At 41.6% G+C, this 17,164-nt stretch overlaps 1 protein-coding gene across 1 annotated transcript in view; it reads left to right on the top strand.

Moving 5' to 3' along the window:
- The first annotated feature begins 4,270 nt into the window (after positions 1-4,270).
- LOC100356345 (fatty acid desaturase 2-like protein FADS2B) overlaps positions 4,271-17,164 on the top strand; it is a 37,229-nt gene continuing 24,335 nt past the window's right edge. Inside the window, exons 1-2 of the mRNA XM_002708962.5 lie at positions 4,271-4,862; positions 14,646-14,756. Coding sequence (XP_002709008.1) covers positions 4,542-4,862; positions 14,646-14,756 — 432 coding nt within the window. The 5' untranslated portion in view covers positions 4,271-4,541. The remainder of the gene's footprint in view (positions 4,863-14,645; positions 14,757-17,164) is intronic.

The raw sequence follows: 17,164 nt of genomic DNA, 5'->3' as shown, positions 1-17,164 counted from the left end.
TCACATGCTGCTGAGAGGCAGTGTAAATTAGCACAGCCATTATAGAAAACAGTCATTTAAAAGTTTTGAATATAAAATTTGAAAAGAGGAATGCTAGTGATTAGCATTTATGGACAATTTCTAGGTGTTCTCATCAGCATTTCATATGAATTTTCTTACACTCAGTTTTCACAATAGGAAATCCATCAGATACTAGTGTTACTAACTTCCTCCCTATTTCAGAGACTAGGAAACTGGAGTACAGAGAGGCTAAGGTGCTAGTTCACAGCACTAGACATGGAAGTTCTGAATTTTGAACACCGGCCATCCAAGTTGTCTACAAAAAAAAATAAATACTCAGGACCTGGGGCAGGAAAAGGTTGAGGATGTGTTTTGTTTGTTTTCAGCAGCCCTCCAAATAGCAAAAAAGAAAATTTTGTTCATCTCTCTGTTCCAAGTTATCTAGCACGGCGACCATAAAATAATGAATTCCTGATGAGTCAATAATGTAATGGAAAGAAAGTCCCTGATGGCTGGGAGAAAAATGATGCCTCTGGCTAGTTTCCGGCTGAGAAGTGGCGGGCACTGGCATTTTGAAGATCAAAGTGGCCTGGCCCAGGGACACGTAGTCCAGTTACAGTAACTCCTACTCTGATATCCTGCTCTGTAATGATGTCCAAAGCCTCCATTGTTTTTAAAGGTGGTGAAAAGTCTTGAAGTCACAAGGCCAGCCCACTCCATATGGGCTCAGTGGATGGATTTGTCAATAGGTGGCAGAATGATTCACCCTCCACTGGTAAAAAAAAAAAAAAAAAAAAAGCTTTTCGAAGGCTCTTTGTGGGACTTCCATCTCAGAATCTTATCCTTAAAAGAATCTTTAAGTTCAACACATCTTTTTGCAATCATAACATATTTACTTAATCTCTAATACAGTGGGACATACCCCTCCAAGAATTGGGAAGACTGGAATATAGCCTCATATACCCATATTCTTGTGACTTGCATCCATTCCAAAAAGGAACACTGGTCGGGGCCAAGTGTACCAAGGACTTTTGCTAGGAGAACCCTTGTTATGAATACTTTCTAAGTCCTCTCCATAACTGGGGACACAAAGCTATGCTACCCATGCTTGGCTATGAGGGATATGAAGGTCTTTAACTACTCTAACACAGAGATACACACCCCTCCCATCAAGACATCTGTGTGATACAATAATGTAACATGACAATATCTCGAGCTCACATGAAGTGCCAGGTAACTCCCCCTGGGAAAACCACTGACTTGCCCCGACCAAACTTCCAAGCAGATTGTTTCTCTCAAAGCTACTTTTCCTGAAGTCTGGAACTACCCTGAATTTACACATATGACCTACAAATATTGAACGTGTTATGTTGGGCTCATGGAAACAACTGAAGGTTTCTGTAAATACCATGGCACTTACATTAATTTCATGCAATCCCAAGAATCATTTAATTTTACAGATAGAAAACTACTAAAGCCCAAAGAAGCAAAATAAATTGGCTGATATGCTACAGCTGATAAATGATAGAGCTGAAATATGATCCCAGGTACACCTAGCTTCAAAAATCCAAGCTTTCTCTTTCTTTGGTTTCCAATTTTAAAAACAAAAGGCCCAGCTGGTGCCGCGGCTCACTAGGCTAATCCTCCACCCTGCGGCGCCAGCACACTGGGTTCTAGTCCCGGTCGGGGAGCCGGATTCTGTCCTGGTTGCCCCTCTTGCAGGCCAGCTCTCTGCTGTGGCCAGGGAGTGCAGTGGAGGATGGCCCAAGTGCTTGGGCCCTGCACCCCATGGGAGACCAGGATAAGCACCTGACTCCTGCCTTTGGATCAGCACGGTGTGCCGGCCGCAGCGCGCTGGCCGCGGCGGCCATTGGAGGGTGAACCAATGGCAAAAGGAAGACCTTTCTCTCTGTCTCTCTCTCTCTCTTTCACTGTCCATTCTGCCTGTCGAAAAAAAAAAAAGACCCTCATTTTTTTGGTAGGAACTTGGGAGCTTCTACTAAAAACTAAAAAAGAAAATAATACTGAATAACACTACAATCGAAGGAGATCCAACATGTGGGCATATTTGCTTCTAATCACATGTCATGCAGTTAATGCAATTCATTGACTAATTCTTTGCTATTCTTTGAGTTCATGCCATAACTTTTAATAAAAGACTTCTTAATCACATAATATTCAATATATGCATAATTAATGCAGGTTTTCTCATTAACATTGAAGATTTTTTTTTTTTTTAAGATTTATTCCATCCATTTGAAAGGCAGAGTCACAGAGAGAAAGAGACAGGGACAGAGAGAGAAATCTTCCATCTGCTTGTTCACTTCCCAAATGTCTACAATGGACAGGACTGGGCCATACTGAAGCCAGGAGCCAGGAGCTTCCTCTGTGTTTTCCGCATGGTCACAGGGGCCCAGGGCCTCAGGCCACCTTCTGTTGCTTCCACAGGCACAACAGCTGGGAACTGAACCAGAATTGGAGCATCCAGGACTCTGACTGGCACCCCTATGGAATGCAGGCATCCCAGGTGGTCAGGCCTTACCCACTATGCTACTACACCAGCTCCCACTTCTGAATTTTAATAATTATAAATAACGCTAGAATAACTCTTGGACTGAATTATTGGTGTTTAGTTAGGATGAATCCTAAATTTTTTTTCTGTTTTTAATGTAGCTTTTTTTTTTTTTAAGATTTATTCATTCATTTGAAAGTCAGAGTTACACAGAGAGAGAAGGAGAGGCACAGAGAGAAGTCTTCCATCCACTTGTTCACTCCCCAGTTGGCCACAGTGGCCAGAGCTGAGCTGGTCCGAAGCCAGGAGCCAGGAGCTTCCTCCAGGTCTCCCACATGGGTGCAAGAGCCCAAGGACTTGGGCCATCTTCTACTGCTTTCCCAGGCCACAGCAGAGAGCTGGATCAGAAGTGGAGCAGCCGAGACTCAAACCAAATACCCTATGGGATCCTGGCACTGCAAGCGGCGGCTTCATCCACTATGCCACAGCACCAGACCTGTGCTTTTTTCTGTTTTTAACGTAGCTTCTTTTCTTCAAATTAAGACCCTTTTTCACCACCACTGTCACGACCACCCCAGAATCTTCCTCTGTTTTGTTTCTACACTACCATGTCAAGTTGCTACACGGAGGTTAAGACACCACTGGGGGTGACAGCATCCCAGACCCTGGTGCCTGGGTTTGAGTTCTGGCTCCTCTCTTTTGGATCTAGCTCCCTGCTAACCTGCACCCAGAGAGGCAGTAGGTGATGGCTCAAGTCCTTGGGTCCCTGCCACCCATGTAGGAAACCCAGAAGGAGTTCTAGGATCCTGGCTCCCACCTGGCTCAGCCCCAATTGTTGCTAAAATTTTAGGGAATGAACCAGGGGATGGAAAATCCTATCTCTGTCTCTGTCTCTGTCTCTCTCTTTCATATATATGTGTGTGTACATATATGTATGTGTGAACATATATGTCTATGTGTGTATACACATGTGTGTATCTCCTGCTCCCTTCCTCCCTCTCACTGTCTTTCAAATAAAATGAAAATAATCTTTTTTAAAAGATGATGAAGGAAGAAAAGGAAGAGAAGGAGGAAAAGAAGAAGAAAAGGAAATACCTGGACCGTAAGAAAAGGGAATAGAATGGAGAGGGCTTGGCATCTGGAACCAGAACAGGAGGACTCCTGAACCAGTTTCCTTTTCACTTGCAGCGTGATTCTGGCCCTTGTTTTCTCACCTGGAATGTGGTGCACTAACAGCACCTCCCTCAAAAGATTGATGCAAGGATTAAATCAGATAAAACATGTGACAAGGACTTTGTAAGCCATCATGTGTTCTCGCAAATGTCAGTTGTTGTTACCTTTAGGCATGCTGACAGATTTACAGCTTTCAAAGCAAATGAGAAAAAACTGGCTTACGATTTTTTTTGTTTAGCTTTGTTCTTGTTAAAGAAAACCTAAATATTTCTTTTTTTAAAAAAATGTGCGAAATATTTTAAAAACCTTTGGTGGAAATGACAGTTGTCAAAAGAATATGTCCCTAGTCCAGCAAACTTTCATATCATCTTGGAGATTTTGAGGGATTGTGCTCACAAGCTGAATTAGCAAATCCTGAAGTCTGTTCACAGGCACCAGGGAGCACGGGAACCCAACCCACCCAGATGCAGGGCAGGAGCCACAGCCAGAGCTCAGCCCCTCCCTGCTGGAGGCAGGTCCCAACTTTGGGCCAGACTGTCATTGGCCCCAGCTCTTTCCCAAGGCACATTTAATGATGCAGGAGGATGCTGCTGAGGCCAGCCAGCCGGGAAAGCAGTGAAGAGAGAAAGGTGGTGGAGCCTCCATCAGGGCAGAAAAGATTCAGGACACTAAGAGAAGCCAGAGGCTGGGGAGGGGCTCACTGTGGGGCTTATTAGGAGGCAAGTAGACTACAAAGTCTTCTTTCTAGGGGTCATGCTGCGTTAGAATGAAAGGGAAGAAAAGTGGTCATTTTAGGAACCAATCAGAGAATTAGCTATTTCAGGAGTCAGCCAGACATCTCAGGGATTCAAGGGCAATGAAGCTTGAAGAAAAACTCGAGTGCAATGGGAGTGTGGTAGGAAGGAGTCAGCCATACCTGGGTGAAAATCACCAGGCAAATGGGAAACCAAAGGCAAATGGGAAAGCTGAGGTCTATGTTAAGCAAGAGGCAAATGGGAAGTGCAAGGAGCCCAGGAAAAGTCTCAACCTGTACACCTGGCAGGAGATCCAGAGACACAATCAGGACTCGGACCAGTGGCTGGTGATCAGTCGTAAGGTTTACAATGTCACAGCCTGGGCTGACAGGCATCCAGGTGGGCGCCGGATCCTCAACCACTATGCCGGGGAAGATGCCACGGTAAGGAAGTCCAAGTCTCTCTCTCTCTCTCTCTCTCTCTCTCTCTCTGAGCTACAGAGTGCCTGAGATCCTGGCTGTCTTCCCAAAAGCACTCAAGTACATGTTCAGGCTCCACAGTCACTCATCTCCTCCCAAACCAATTTTTCAGGATTCCTATCTAGCAAGAATCAGGAAGCAGGTTCAGTTTCACGGTTCAGCTATTGTTATATGGGCTTTGAGATTATCTCAGGCATTGACGGTGAATACCATGTTTGTCTGTTCTGGGTTTGGTTTTGTTCTTGGTGTTTGGCTTTGCTTTGCTTTGAAGTGAGCCCCTGTCTGGCAAAAAGACAGTTGCAAGTTGGTGAGTATTACTTGGGGGAAAGAGTATCTGCACACAAATAGAAATTCTAAGACTCTTACAATTACAGTGTCTGAAGAAAATAAGCAGTTCACCCAGTGTCATCAAAATGCTGTTATGAGGATGATAGCCAACAAATACCTGCATTTTCAGAGTTTGAAGACCTCCTTTGCTTCCTGTAGCTCCTTCAGTGGGATACAGATGATACAACCACTTTCACGGGCAAATTCAAATGCTCTGCTTCACTTAAACCTCTCCATGAAGAAGCTACATGTTACTCATGTGTTACAGATGAAGTGGCTGATAGTCAAATGGTAAATAATAGGTCATTCCATCAGCAAGTGACAGTGCCAGATTCTGAAATAAAATTAGCATGACTGTAGATTTGTACTATGGCATATATATATATATATATGAATAGATATTAAAAACATAAAAATTCCACTTAATATTTGATAAGTGTAGTGATATTTGACTGTAGTTTGACTATGGGATATATGTAAGGATATATATATATATATATATATATATAAAAAACACAAAAATTCCACGTCATATTTGATAAGGAGTTCTCCCAGACTCTTAAGTGCATTTAAAAATCCTGTTAAAATATGAATATTCCACATAACATTTGATTTCTCTCAACTGGGAATTTTATTTTCCATATTGCGCACATGAGGAAACAGAGGTAGAGGAACTAAACTACTAAATCCAGGTCATAAAAATTAACACATAACAGCATAGAAATTCCTCATCCCCTTCTCTGTCTAGCCTCTGTTCTTCCCCCATCTTTCTGTTTCATTCTATATTCTATACCCTCAACACTGTCAGATGCTATTTTTCAAAAAAAAAAAAAAAAAGTTCAACCTTTCTTTGAGAAAATGAACAATGGCTTTTAGCAAGAGATGTTGCATGTATTTGGAAGGGCCATTACATGAGAACAAGGAAAAAATTAGCAAATATGAAATGGGAAAAAAAAACTACAGACTCAACTTTTCACAACTCGGGGAATATATGGATCAGTCTTTTCACAACTAAGAGAAAATATTGATCAGTCACAGAATTAACTCAAATGATGTATTGTCGAGGACATGGACCTTTAAGCATCCTGAAATGAACTGATAGTCTCACTCAGTGTGAGGCAGCCAGGGGAGACTGCTGTAATTTGCTGATGGTTGTTCATCTCCCGGAAGTCAGGAAAAGGAATTGATCAATATAATAGCAACCTTAAAGATCAACACCCAGGCCATCAAGGATTCGTTTTGTCTTAGACTCCAGGAAAGTAAATCTGAAAGACTTCAGAGAAAAGATTTTCCAAGGAAAGATGTTTCAAGAAGAATGAGGAGTGGGGGTTCCAGGAAAATTCTGGCAATCTTGGAACTCCATGGCCACGCAGGGCACAAAAGATCCTGAGCTTCAGAATTGGTTAGTGAGTATGAGAAAGTTATCCAAGCTCTCAGAGCTTCAACTTATCATCTGCAAAATGAGAAAGACATTACCCATCTGACTGGTGTATGGTTCCTGTATGTAAAGTGTTTGGCATCATGACAGACACAGTAAAACTTCATTAAATTGTAGCTATCATTATTGACATCACAGGCATATACAGTCTCAGAAGTGTGACTGGTGCTTGCTGTTTGTTCACCATTGGCTTAGAAAACCTGATGATGTTTGGTGTCATCTGACTGCTACCAGAGGAGCATGTGATAAGGAAACATCACTCTCTGTAGTGAAGAACAGAACATAGTGGCAGAGGGCTGGAATTCAAGTACTCTTTCCCCAGCTTCTGAGGTGTTTGCAGGTGGTCCTCTAAATGGCAAATATGGACCAAAGTGCAGTCTCTGTGTGTCAGCCCCAGCCCCACAGCTGCACCTGCCCAGAGGGAGCATCCTTTTCTTATTTACAAAGAGATTCTTTTCCCGGGACTCATAAAAGGTAGATACTGATACCTGAGTAGTCTGTCCCATGGGGTCACTAATTCATTCATTCATGCGGTCAGTTCTTCTGAAACCCTTATTAGGGTTCCAGGCTAATGGCTGAAAGTACAAGTTTGGGAAGGAATTAAGTCTAGTTTACCTCTGGGCAAAAAGGGAACCTCTGAGAAGATTGTGTAAGTTATTGGAGTCTCATCTTATCTAAAAGATGGGAATAATCATAGCTTCTTCTTGGCATTGTCACAAAAGTCAGTAGAGAGAAAATGAAGTACTCCTTACAGTTCTTGGCACAGATTACATTCTCAAAAAATAAGAGCTGTTATAATTTTAAAAATTATTTTAATTTGTTTATTATATAAGGTGAACAGATTTCCTCACTCCTCTGAGATGGAATTTAATGTTATCCAAGAAATTTTACTAAGAAAAATAAACCTGCATGCTCTTATTGCATGCACAGATTGGAGTTATCTGGTTGTTTTCATGCTATATAATTTAAAATTATTGTCACTGCACTAACAGCTATGGTGTAAGTCTGTCACTTTGAAAAGGGCAGAGCCAACCTGAAACTCAAAAAAAAATTTGATTATATAGATTATATTAGAAGTACAGGTATGATGAGCTATTTTGCAACCATTAAAATGAGTATTGCAAAGCATTTGATGATGGGAAATACATGTGAATAAATAGTTGGCCACAAGTTTGTCTAAGAAAACAGTATGAACCACTTCAGGCAAAGAGTCTCCCATGTGGCTTGGGATAAGTAGGGCCAACACAGGCAAGGCTGGGGCAGCGGGTAAGAGGGCGTGTACAAAGGTGGAGTACACATATGATCCATATCTCCAGAAAGCACCCAGCCAACTAGTCACTTTCTTTGTTTAGCACAATGCTGGCCAAAGTACGTGCTCAATTAATACAACTATCGTGGCATTACAATGAGGCAAGAAAAAGATGGAGAGAAGATGAAGGGAGAAGAGGGGCAGGAAAGAGAAAAAAGGAGGAGGGGAAATTATCTTGAGTGCTTGAGCCAAGAGGATTGCATTTTACCTTTGCTGTGTGGCTGCCTCTCCTTCTACTACATACACGTGATGATACTCACCTAGCACAGCACTGCTCCCCACCCCAACATCACAAAAACAAGCCAATGTTTCTCAGATGCTATTGAAAGGGAAGAAATAATGGGTAATACTTGCATTTTCCTGTGTTGTTAACATTTTGTAAATGGTCTGGTTCTCACTTGAATGGTGCTTCTAGTTGTAAAATAGATGGAGGAGAAAGATAAGGAAGTCTAAGGGCTAACAAATGAAAATGGGCCATGAGGAGATGATGACTTTCTGAAAAGGAAGCCTCCCAGTTAACTAAAAGATGAAAATGGTAAGAATTGGTCGACATGAAGATCAGAATAGAGCTCGGAGAATTCGCTGAAGACCCAAACAAGGCAAGGACAGCAAGAATGGAGAAGCCATCAGGGAGAAGGATTTTGATGGTAGACAGTTGATAATAGTTGTCGAGACTGAGTGTGGATAAGTAAGCAGGATGAAGGAGTCTAAATTGCCGTAAGGATATCTGACTTGGGCAACAGAGTAATGATGTCCATTACAAGATAGGGGAGCCAGGAGGATGTGTAGGGTTAGAAGAGAAGGTGGAGAGACAGAGAGGGACAAGAAAGTGAGTATAGCAAAGAGAGAAGGGGGACAGAAGTTGGGTTGGAAAAAATTCAATGTAAAGAAGAACTTCCAATAATGAAATTTTCCAAATAATTGAATGAGTTGCAGTGGGAAAATGACCCTCTTCTTGTTCCTCTGGGTAAAGAGAAATCCAGACTATTGGAAGCAGAAGAAAAATTACCCAATAGTCTGTAAATGGGGGTCTTGATCTGTGGTTGGGTAGAGAATTTTCTCGTGAGCTTTTGTGAGGTGACTGAATCAAGGTCTACAACCTAATTATCTGGTTTCATTACTACATACATTTTCCATGAGTATTTTCTAAATTTATGTTTGTCCCCTAGTGAAGTTCTCATGGGAAATTTCAACTGCTTCAATTGAATGAAGTGATAAGGATAGAGAGTTGTGAGCAATTATTCATGTTTTATTCAAAAGCCTAAACTCTTATTCACTAAGTTGGTCCTCAGTAGGTTTTAGAATGACTGAATAAATGAATGCAAGAATTAATGAGTCCATGAGGCAGTCTGGATAGTATTGTCTACATTTAGAATACAGAGAAATTAACTTGTTCAATATGAAACAGCCTACTCTTCTGCTATCCTACAATGTGCCTTACTGTGGATAAAGAAAGGCACGGTTTTTGGATGATTATAGCCCCCAGTCTCACAGTTTGGCAAGGGGAATGCCCAGTGGATTGCAGGTCAAGTGTCTTCATGCAGAGCAAAACATATATGCAGCATTTAAGTTGCAATAGCAGAATATTATCTCAGCCTTCTGACTTTACCTACTTTTCTCTTCTGATAGGAGTCATACTACCTTTATAGTAAATTACATCTCTCCATCCCCCAAAAATAACAGCAAAAAAAAAAAAATAGCATGATTCCCAATATATTTGTCAAGGCAAACTGATAACTGCATCTTTCTTGTGTTGATGCTATCTTGTAAATAATCGGTTTTAAGATGAGTTTATGAGTAAGCTAAGGAATGGGGTTTTTGAATGAAAAGGGAGTCAAAAGGCTAACTAGAGGGCTGGCAGTGTGGCGTAGCTGGCAAAGCCTTGACCTGTGATGCCAGCATCTCATATGGGTGCCAGTTCACCTCCCAGCTTCATTTCCCATCCAGCTACCTGCTAATGTGCCTGGGAAGGCAGTGGAGGGTGACCCAAGCACTTGGGCCCCTGCACCCATTTGGGAGGCCCAGACAAATCTTCTGGCTCTTGGCTTCAGACTGACCCAGCTCTAGCTGTGGAGACCATGTGGGGAGTGAACCAGCAGATTCTCTCTCTCTCATCTTTCTTTCTCTCTCCCTTTCTCTCTGTGGCTCTGCCTTTAAAATAAATGGATAAATCTGAAAAAAGGGGAGAGTCTAAATAATGAAAATGGGAAATGCCAAAATAGCAAAAACAGAAAAAAGTCAAAAAATAGAGACTCTGAAGGTAGGAAGATGGTAGTGCTTAATAACTGTATCCTCTGAGCCTTACACATCGATTATCCCAACTCATTATAAAATTGCTCTATCAACCCACCTTCCCTTTTTCATTAGGCATGTGTTGGTCACATGCTATATTCCAGGCACAGCCATTGGCATAAACTATAGTGATTAATTATATACATAGACCCAGTGCTCAAAAACTTTTTAAGCCACTAAAGAAGGGACAAGGATACAGATTCATTGTAATATAATGTGAAAACCTCTAGGAAAAAAACATCAGAAGAGCCCAAGGATGATGATGAGTAACTTTCCTAAGTAAATTAGTGGAGGCAATACTTAACCTGGATCTTGAAGGGTGAGGAGGACCTTGTATGAGGAGGAAATGGACAAGGTGGTGAAGGAAAGGGAAGAGAATGTGTAGAGGGACAGGGGATGATTATTGAACGGGAGGCTCCAGTAGAGAAGATAACAAGCAAAGGGTAAGTCTAGGGAGGTAGGATGGAGCTGTAGGCAAAGAGCTTCATGTGACTAAAGCCTAAGTTGAAGAAACATCATTACCTTCTGTCCAGTAGGTCCACACTGATCTTAGCATCATTCCAAAGCAATCTATCATTGTTCTTTTCTTGAGAAGCCTTTCAGAAAAATAATTGTCCATGTTAAGGCTGCAATGGGCCTTTATGGCTTTATGCATTGAGTTCAAATCCTGGCTCTGCTTTTGCCTTTAACATTTCAAGGCAAGACATCTCTCCCCATTGAGACTTGTTGTCCTTGTCTGTACAACAGAAGTGATGGTCCTCACAGAAGGAAGGTGATGGCTATGAGCCCACCCACAGACTGTCATGTGCATAAGACTCATGCTATAAACACTGGCACTATCCTCTTCTCCATATCATTTCATCCCTTCTCCTTTCTTCAGCAGGATGGTCTTGTCCCAGAATGTTGATGATAGCATCTGGTTTTTGTAGGCCTTTCAAGAAGGAGGCTTCACAACTTACTTGGAATCCAGATTCTGTCAGGAAATTCTTTTAAGTAGAAGGTTTTAAAGCTATTTAAAGTCCTTTGTTCTAATGCATGGAAATAATTCACTTAGCATACCCACTATTCTAAAAACTTCTGTAGCTTATTAATATCTATTGTCATAGTATGAACCTATGAACCTTCCTAGGGATCTGAAGAAACAGTGAAACCAGGACAATGTTACTCTCAAAAAACTGTTTCAAGACTCTAGATGGCAACAACAGGAGTCACTGTGCACTTACTCCTCATGTAGGATCTCTGTCCTTAATGTGCTGTACATTGAGATTTAATGCTATAACGAGTACTCAAACAGCATTTTTCACTTTGTGTTTCTATGGGGGTGCAAACTGTTGAAATCTTTACTTAATGTATATTAAACTGATCTTCTGTATATATAGAAAATTGAAAATGAATCTTGATATGAATGGAAGGGGAGAGAGAGCAGGAAAGGGGAGGGTTGCAGGTGGGAGGGAAGTCATTGGGGGGGGGGGGGATCCAATGTAATCCATAAGCTGTACTTTGAAATCTATATTCATTAAATAAAAGTTAAAAAAAAAAAGACTCTAGATGGCTGCTCGGAATAAGATGAAATTGCAATCTTTTACATTCTTCTGCACCTTGATCACAACCCAGCAGGATATGTCTCATCCAATCTGCTCCAAAACGATAAGCAGAACATGTTTTTTTTTTCCATTTGGATCATATTGAAATATTTTAATCACTTTTTTAATCATTAAATCACACTCTACCTGGTTAAGGAAATGAAGTTTTAGTATCAGAGATGTGAAATATTAAAAGCCACCTTTGAAACCATATGGTCAGAGAAAGTATACAGAAGCAGGATGAACCCCGGAGCTTGGACCTTTTCTAACAGATAACAGCCTCTTTGCATCACTGCATCCAGACACCCTTAGGTGAAGTGAATCTAAGGAGTTGATGTTGCAGAGTTCTACTGAAATTTATTAATTATATGAGCATCTTCTTTCAAGTAGGCTTATAGGTAGTTCCTGGTAAATTTGAAGTCACTTCAGGCTTTGAAAATGTAGAATTCATGATATTCACTAAAATAACTCAGAGCTCACTCTATATTAGGCATTAGGATACAGGAAGAAAATAACTGAAATGGGAGCCAATGCTGTGGCGCAGGAGGTTAATCCTCCACCTGCACCTCCAGCATCCCATATGGGCGCTGGTTCTAGTCCTGGCTGCTCCTCTTCTGATCCAACTCTCTGCTTATGGCCTGGGAAAGCAGTGGAGGATGGCCCAAGTCATTGGGCCCCTGCACCCACATGGGAGACCTGGAGGAGGCTCCTGGCTCCTGGCTTCGGATCGGCACAGCTCCTGCCATTGTGGCTGACTGGGGAGTGAACCAGTGGATGGAAGACCTTTCTCTGTGTCTCTCCCTCTCACTGTCTGTAACCCTACCTGTCAAATAAAAAAAAGAAAAAGAAAATAACTGAATTTCTGAATTGAAGATAAGGTATGTGGTAAGTTCTTATCACTACAGGTATACATAGCAGAAAAATAGCCAATATGTATTGCAAAATTGGTATGTGCCAATCGGCATTATAATTAATTCATTTAATTATTGAATTAGTGAATTGAGTGCCTATTATCATCACTCTCATCTGGGGAAGAGAATGCAGAAGCATTGTTGACAAGTCTTGTCTATTATTACACTGCTAGTAACTGCAAAGCCAGAATTTACATGTAGGAAGATGGTTACAACCTATTTTCTTTTTTTTTTTTTTTTTTGTTTTGTTTTTTTTGTTTTTTGTTTTTTGACAGGCAGAGTGGACAGTGAGAGAGAGAGACAGAGAGAAAGGTCTTCCTTTGCCGTTGGTTCACCCTCCAATGGCCGCCGCGGCTGGCGCGCTGCGGCCGGCGCACCGCGCTGATCCGATGGCAGCAGCCAGGAGCCAGGTGCTTTTCCTGGTCTCCCATGGGGTGCAGGGCCCAAGCACCTGGGCCATCCTCCACTGCACTCCCTGGCCACAGCAGAGGGCTGGCCTGGAAGAGGGGCAACCGGGACAGAATCCGGCGCCCCGACCGGGACTAGAACCCGGTGTGCCGGCGCCGCTAGGCGGAGGATTAGCCTAGTGAGCCGCGGCGCCGGCCTACAACCTATTTTCTTAACCAGTACTATGCAACACCACCTCTCCACAGTGAATTGTGTGAGTTTCATACACTCAAGTTACAACTTTACGTATATTTCTTCATTTGTAATCACTCCCTCTCCCCAAAACCATAATCACAAGAAGTCCAGAATCTCCCTCTTGGAGAATCCTTTTTCCCCTAGAATTATTAAAATTCTTGGGAGGGAAGAGTCTCCTCCAAACTTAGGTGGGATATGGATATAGGAACCACAGTTGCTTATCATTACTACATGGAATTGCTACTCAACCTGCATCTTAGATAAAAATACAGCTGGTGGGACTGACGTTGTGGTGCAGAAGGTTAAGGCACTGCCTATGATGACAGCTTCCCATATCAGAATGCCAGTTCAAGTCCCAGCTTCTCGACTTCTGATCCAGCTCCCTGCTTATGCGCCTGGGAAAGTAATAGAAGATGGCTGACGTACTTGGGTTTTGGCCACCCATCTAGTAGAACCCAGTGAAGTTCCAGGTTCCTGGCTTCAGCCTGGCCTTACCCTGGCAATTGTGGTCATTTAGGGAGTGAACCAGCAGATGGAATATCTCTTTCTCTCTCTGCCTCTCCCTTTCTCTGTGTCACTCTGCCTTTCAAATAAATTTTTAAAATCTTTCTTAAAAAATACAGCCAGTCACCTCTATTCTGTACCTGGTGCACCAAGGCCTGGAACAGATCGTTACAGCAATTTTACAGTGATAAGATTCTCTAAGTGACAAATTTAACCAAGGGCTTAAGGGCTGCTCTCCCTTGATCTCTCATGTCTTTACCTTAAGCCACAATTGTCAGTCTAACCTGTTCTTCTCTAGAAAAGAGAAGAGAACTTGGTCCTTGACCAAGAACCAAGATGCAGCCAACGTGCTTCAGGTAGTATGATCGACCTCCACACCAAGACTGATGTTGGATTTTAAAGCTTCATCATGGCCCATAAGTCAAGTAACTGTTTCTTCTGGTGCTCAAACAAAACAAAACAGTGATGTCATCAATACTCCAGGAGAATCTGGCTATCATGGTCATTCCTAAAGAAGTAACGCATTCAGTAGGTGGGCCTCCAGAATGAGGCTTTCATAGCGGGGTTCCCAGTATAATTTTGATCCATCCACTTATAACATCAACCTGAGTTGGAAGTAAATCCTCTGTAATGGGAGTCTGTGCCAGCGCCCAGGCTAAGCACAGGATGAGGTATAAAGACAGGAACCTGTATGTGGATAAACATGTCTCCTAAGCCTCTAACCATCTCCATGGTTTACAGGATGTTTTCAGAGCCATGCACCTGGAACATGATGTTGTACAGTTGTACCTTAAGCCACTGCTCATTGGTGAGCTTGCCCCAGAAGAACCCAGCCAGGAGAGAAACAAAAATGTGAGTGTGGTCACAGACTCCAAGTGTGTGGAGGGATGGGGACAAGGCATTGTTTGAGAATATTGTACTATTTTCTACTAGAAACTAGGCATTCTGCCTGGATGAGCCCACAGTACAGTACAATCATTGTTCTTTAGCCATAGAAGATATTTTCCAAGATCCCGGTAGATTCCTGAAATTTTGAATAGTAATTGAATCCTATACACAAGCATTGAAAACACCATGATAATCAATCAGATAACCAAATTGGCTGTTAAGTGATCAATGGTGGGTACTACAGACAACATGCATTGTGGACAAAGAGATGATTCAAACCCCTGGAAGGATGGAATGGAACAGTGTGAGAGTTCATCATGCTACTCAGGACTGAATGAAATTTAAAATTTCTGAACTATTTACTTCTGGAATTACTCATTTAACATTTTCAGACTGTGCTGACCTCAGATAACTGAAACCTTGGAAGCACAACCACGAATAAGTGTTGCTACTGTAAGTGAGTGTATTCCACATATTTTGAAAACAATGCCAGCCTCTTTAGAACCTCAGAAGTCTTAGTCCTCTGTGATACAAACTAATGGAATTTTTGGCCCTGCACCAAACAGTAATTTCATGTTCTTAAGCACCTATTTCATGCCAGGCAACACACACATATAATTTTTTTTTTCAGTGACTGCTTGTAATTATGCACTTAATGTCTACGTCAGTGTTCCCTGCTAAACTAGGTTCCATGAGACTTGAAAATATAACTATCTTGCTTAACCATGTGTCCTTAGAACCTACCTACACAGGATCAGATATGTAGCAAGAACTCCATGAATAGCTATTGAATGAAAGATGTGGATATATCTTAACTACTACTCTTACTACTTTTGGAAATATCATTCAGAGAGAATATGCTGCCTTCTGAAATTCCCACGGCTGGTTCTGGTGTATCACAGACAGGGATTGTAAATCACTTTTCTCTGACCCCCTCTCTTCAGGTATTCCCAAGAATGCATGTCATTCTTCCTGTAACATTGTGACTCCATGCAATTCTGTCTTCTAAAGAACAGGGTCTCTATAAGACTAATAATTCACTGTGATGATTTTACCTACAACTTAAAAATGTTTTACTAAATATCAAACAATTATGTTTTTGGCCATTTAGTTTTTATAACAACTTATATGGCCTGATTCTGAATTCCTTTGAAATTCCTTTTACAAACTACTGATCCACATACCATCATAAAGCAGATAGAGAAGGTTTTATTCCCTCTTTAGGAAAGGAGGAGATAGACTCACAGAGGGTATCAGGATGAATCTGAGGATATGGACCCAGATATGTGCAGATCTAAGATTAACACTTAGGCTATCTCCTCAGGCCCATGACATTCCACACAGGGGACGCAGCCTGAACTCACACCCTCAGCAAGCTTTTCTCAAGTTATGAGTTTAGTTCACTTCCAGACCTCTTCATTGCTGCTTTTCTTCTTACAAAACGGCAACAGCAATAGACCAATTTCATAAGAAGTTGGGAAGATGACTGAAGTGAAGTCACTTAGGACAGTGTTTGCAACATATGAATGCTTAATACAGTTTACGTACTATTACCATGGATCCATGGTTTTATCAGTAATCTACAAACTTCCAGTTATATTCTTACTGTTTGGAGCAGGTGATGTTAGCTTAAAAAAGGAAAGTAATAAAAAATTTAATTATTTCTTAAAAAATTCTGTAAAAAAAAAACTCTAATGAATGAGAGCTAAAGATAATCAATTAATTCTAAAAGAATATTTGTCTCTCAGAAAGGTCTACCATACATTTTCTTTAGGACATCTATGCAGATATTCAAGTTGCTCTATATAAAAAATACTAGTGTTGAGCACAAAACTGGGTATCAGGAGGTTTGAAGTCCAGTATCTGTCACTCACCGATAATCTATTCTGGGCTTTGGTGCCACCCTGCTCTGTACAACGAATGAATTAGGACAAATGACCAGGCTGGGAGACACCCAAGGAGTGGCCAGTAATAATAGAGAATGATTAAAATTATCTATGACCACTTAGAATGGCAGATGTCCTAAACAGCTCTCTGGCCTCAGAATCAGCCCTTAAGGCATTCGGTTCTGGCTGAAGAGCCCCTGAGAGTATTTTAGCCATGGAAAGCCAAGACACTCTGGCGAAAAAAAAAAAAAAAAAACTAAATGAAAGATCTCTGTGAGATCCCAGTGGAAAGAACGGGCCATCAAAGAAGGAGATACCTTTCTCTGAAGGGAAGAGAGAACTTCCACTTTGACTTTGGCCTTGTCTAAATAAGATCGGAGTTGGTGAACTCAAAAGGCTTCCATAGCCTTGGCAACTCATGACAAGAGCCTAGGGTGATTACTGACACCATAAACAAGAGTGTCAATTGTTAAATCAACAACAGAA

The sequence above is a fragment of the Oryctolagus cuniculus genome, chromosome 1 (genome assembly GCF_964237555.1).
Source record: "Oryctolagus cuniculus chromosome 1, mOryCun1.1, whole genome shotgun sequence".
Lineage (NCBI taxonomy): Eukaryota > Metazoa > Chordata > Mammalia > Lagomorpha > Leporidae > Oryctolagus > Oryctolagus cuniculus.
Note: the sequence above shows the minus strand (reverse complement) of the source record. Positions and strands in the feature narration are given on the sequence as shown.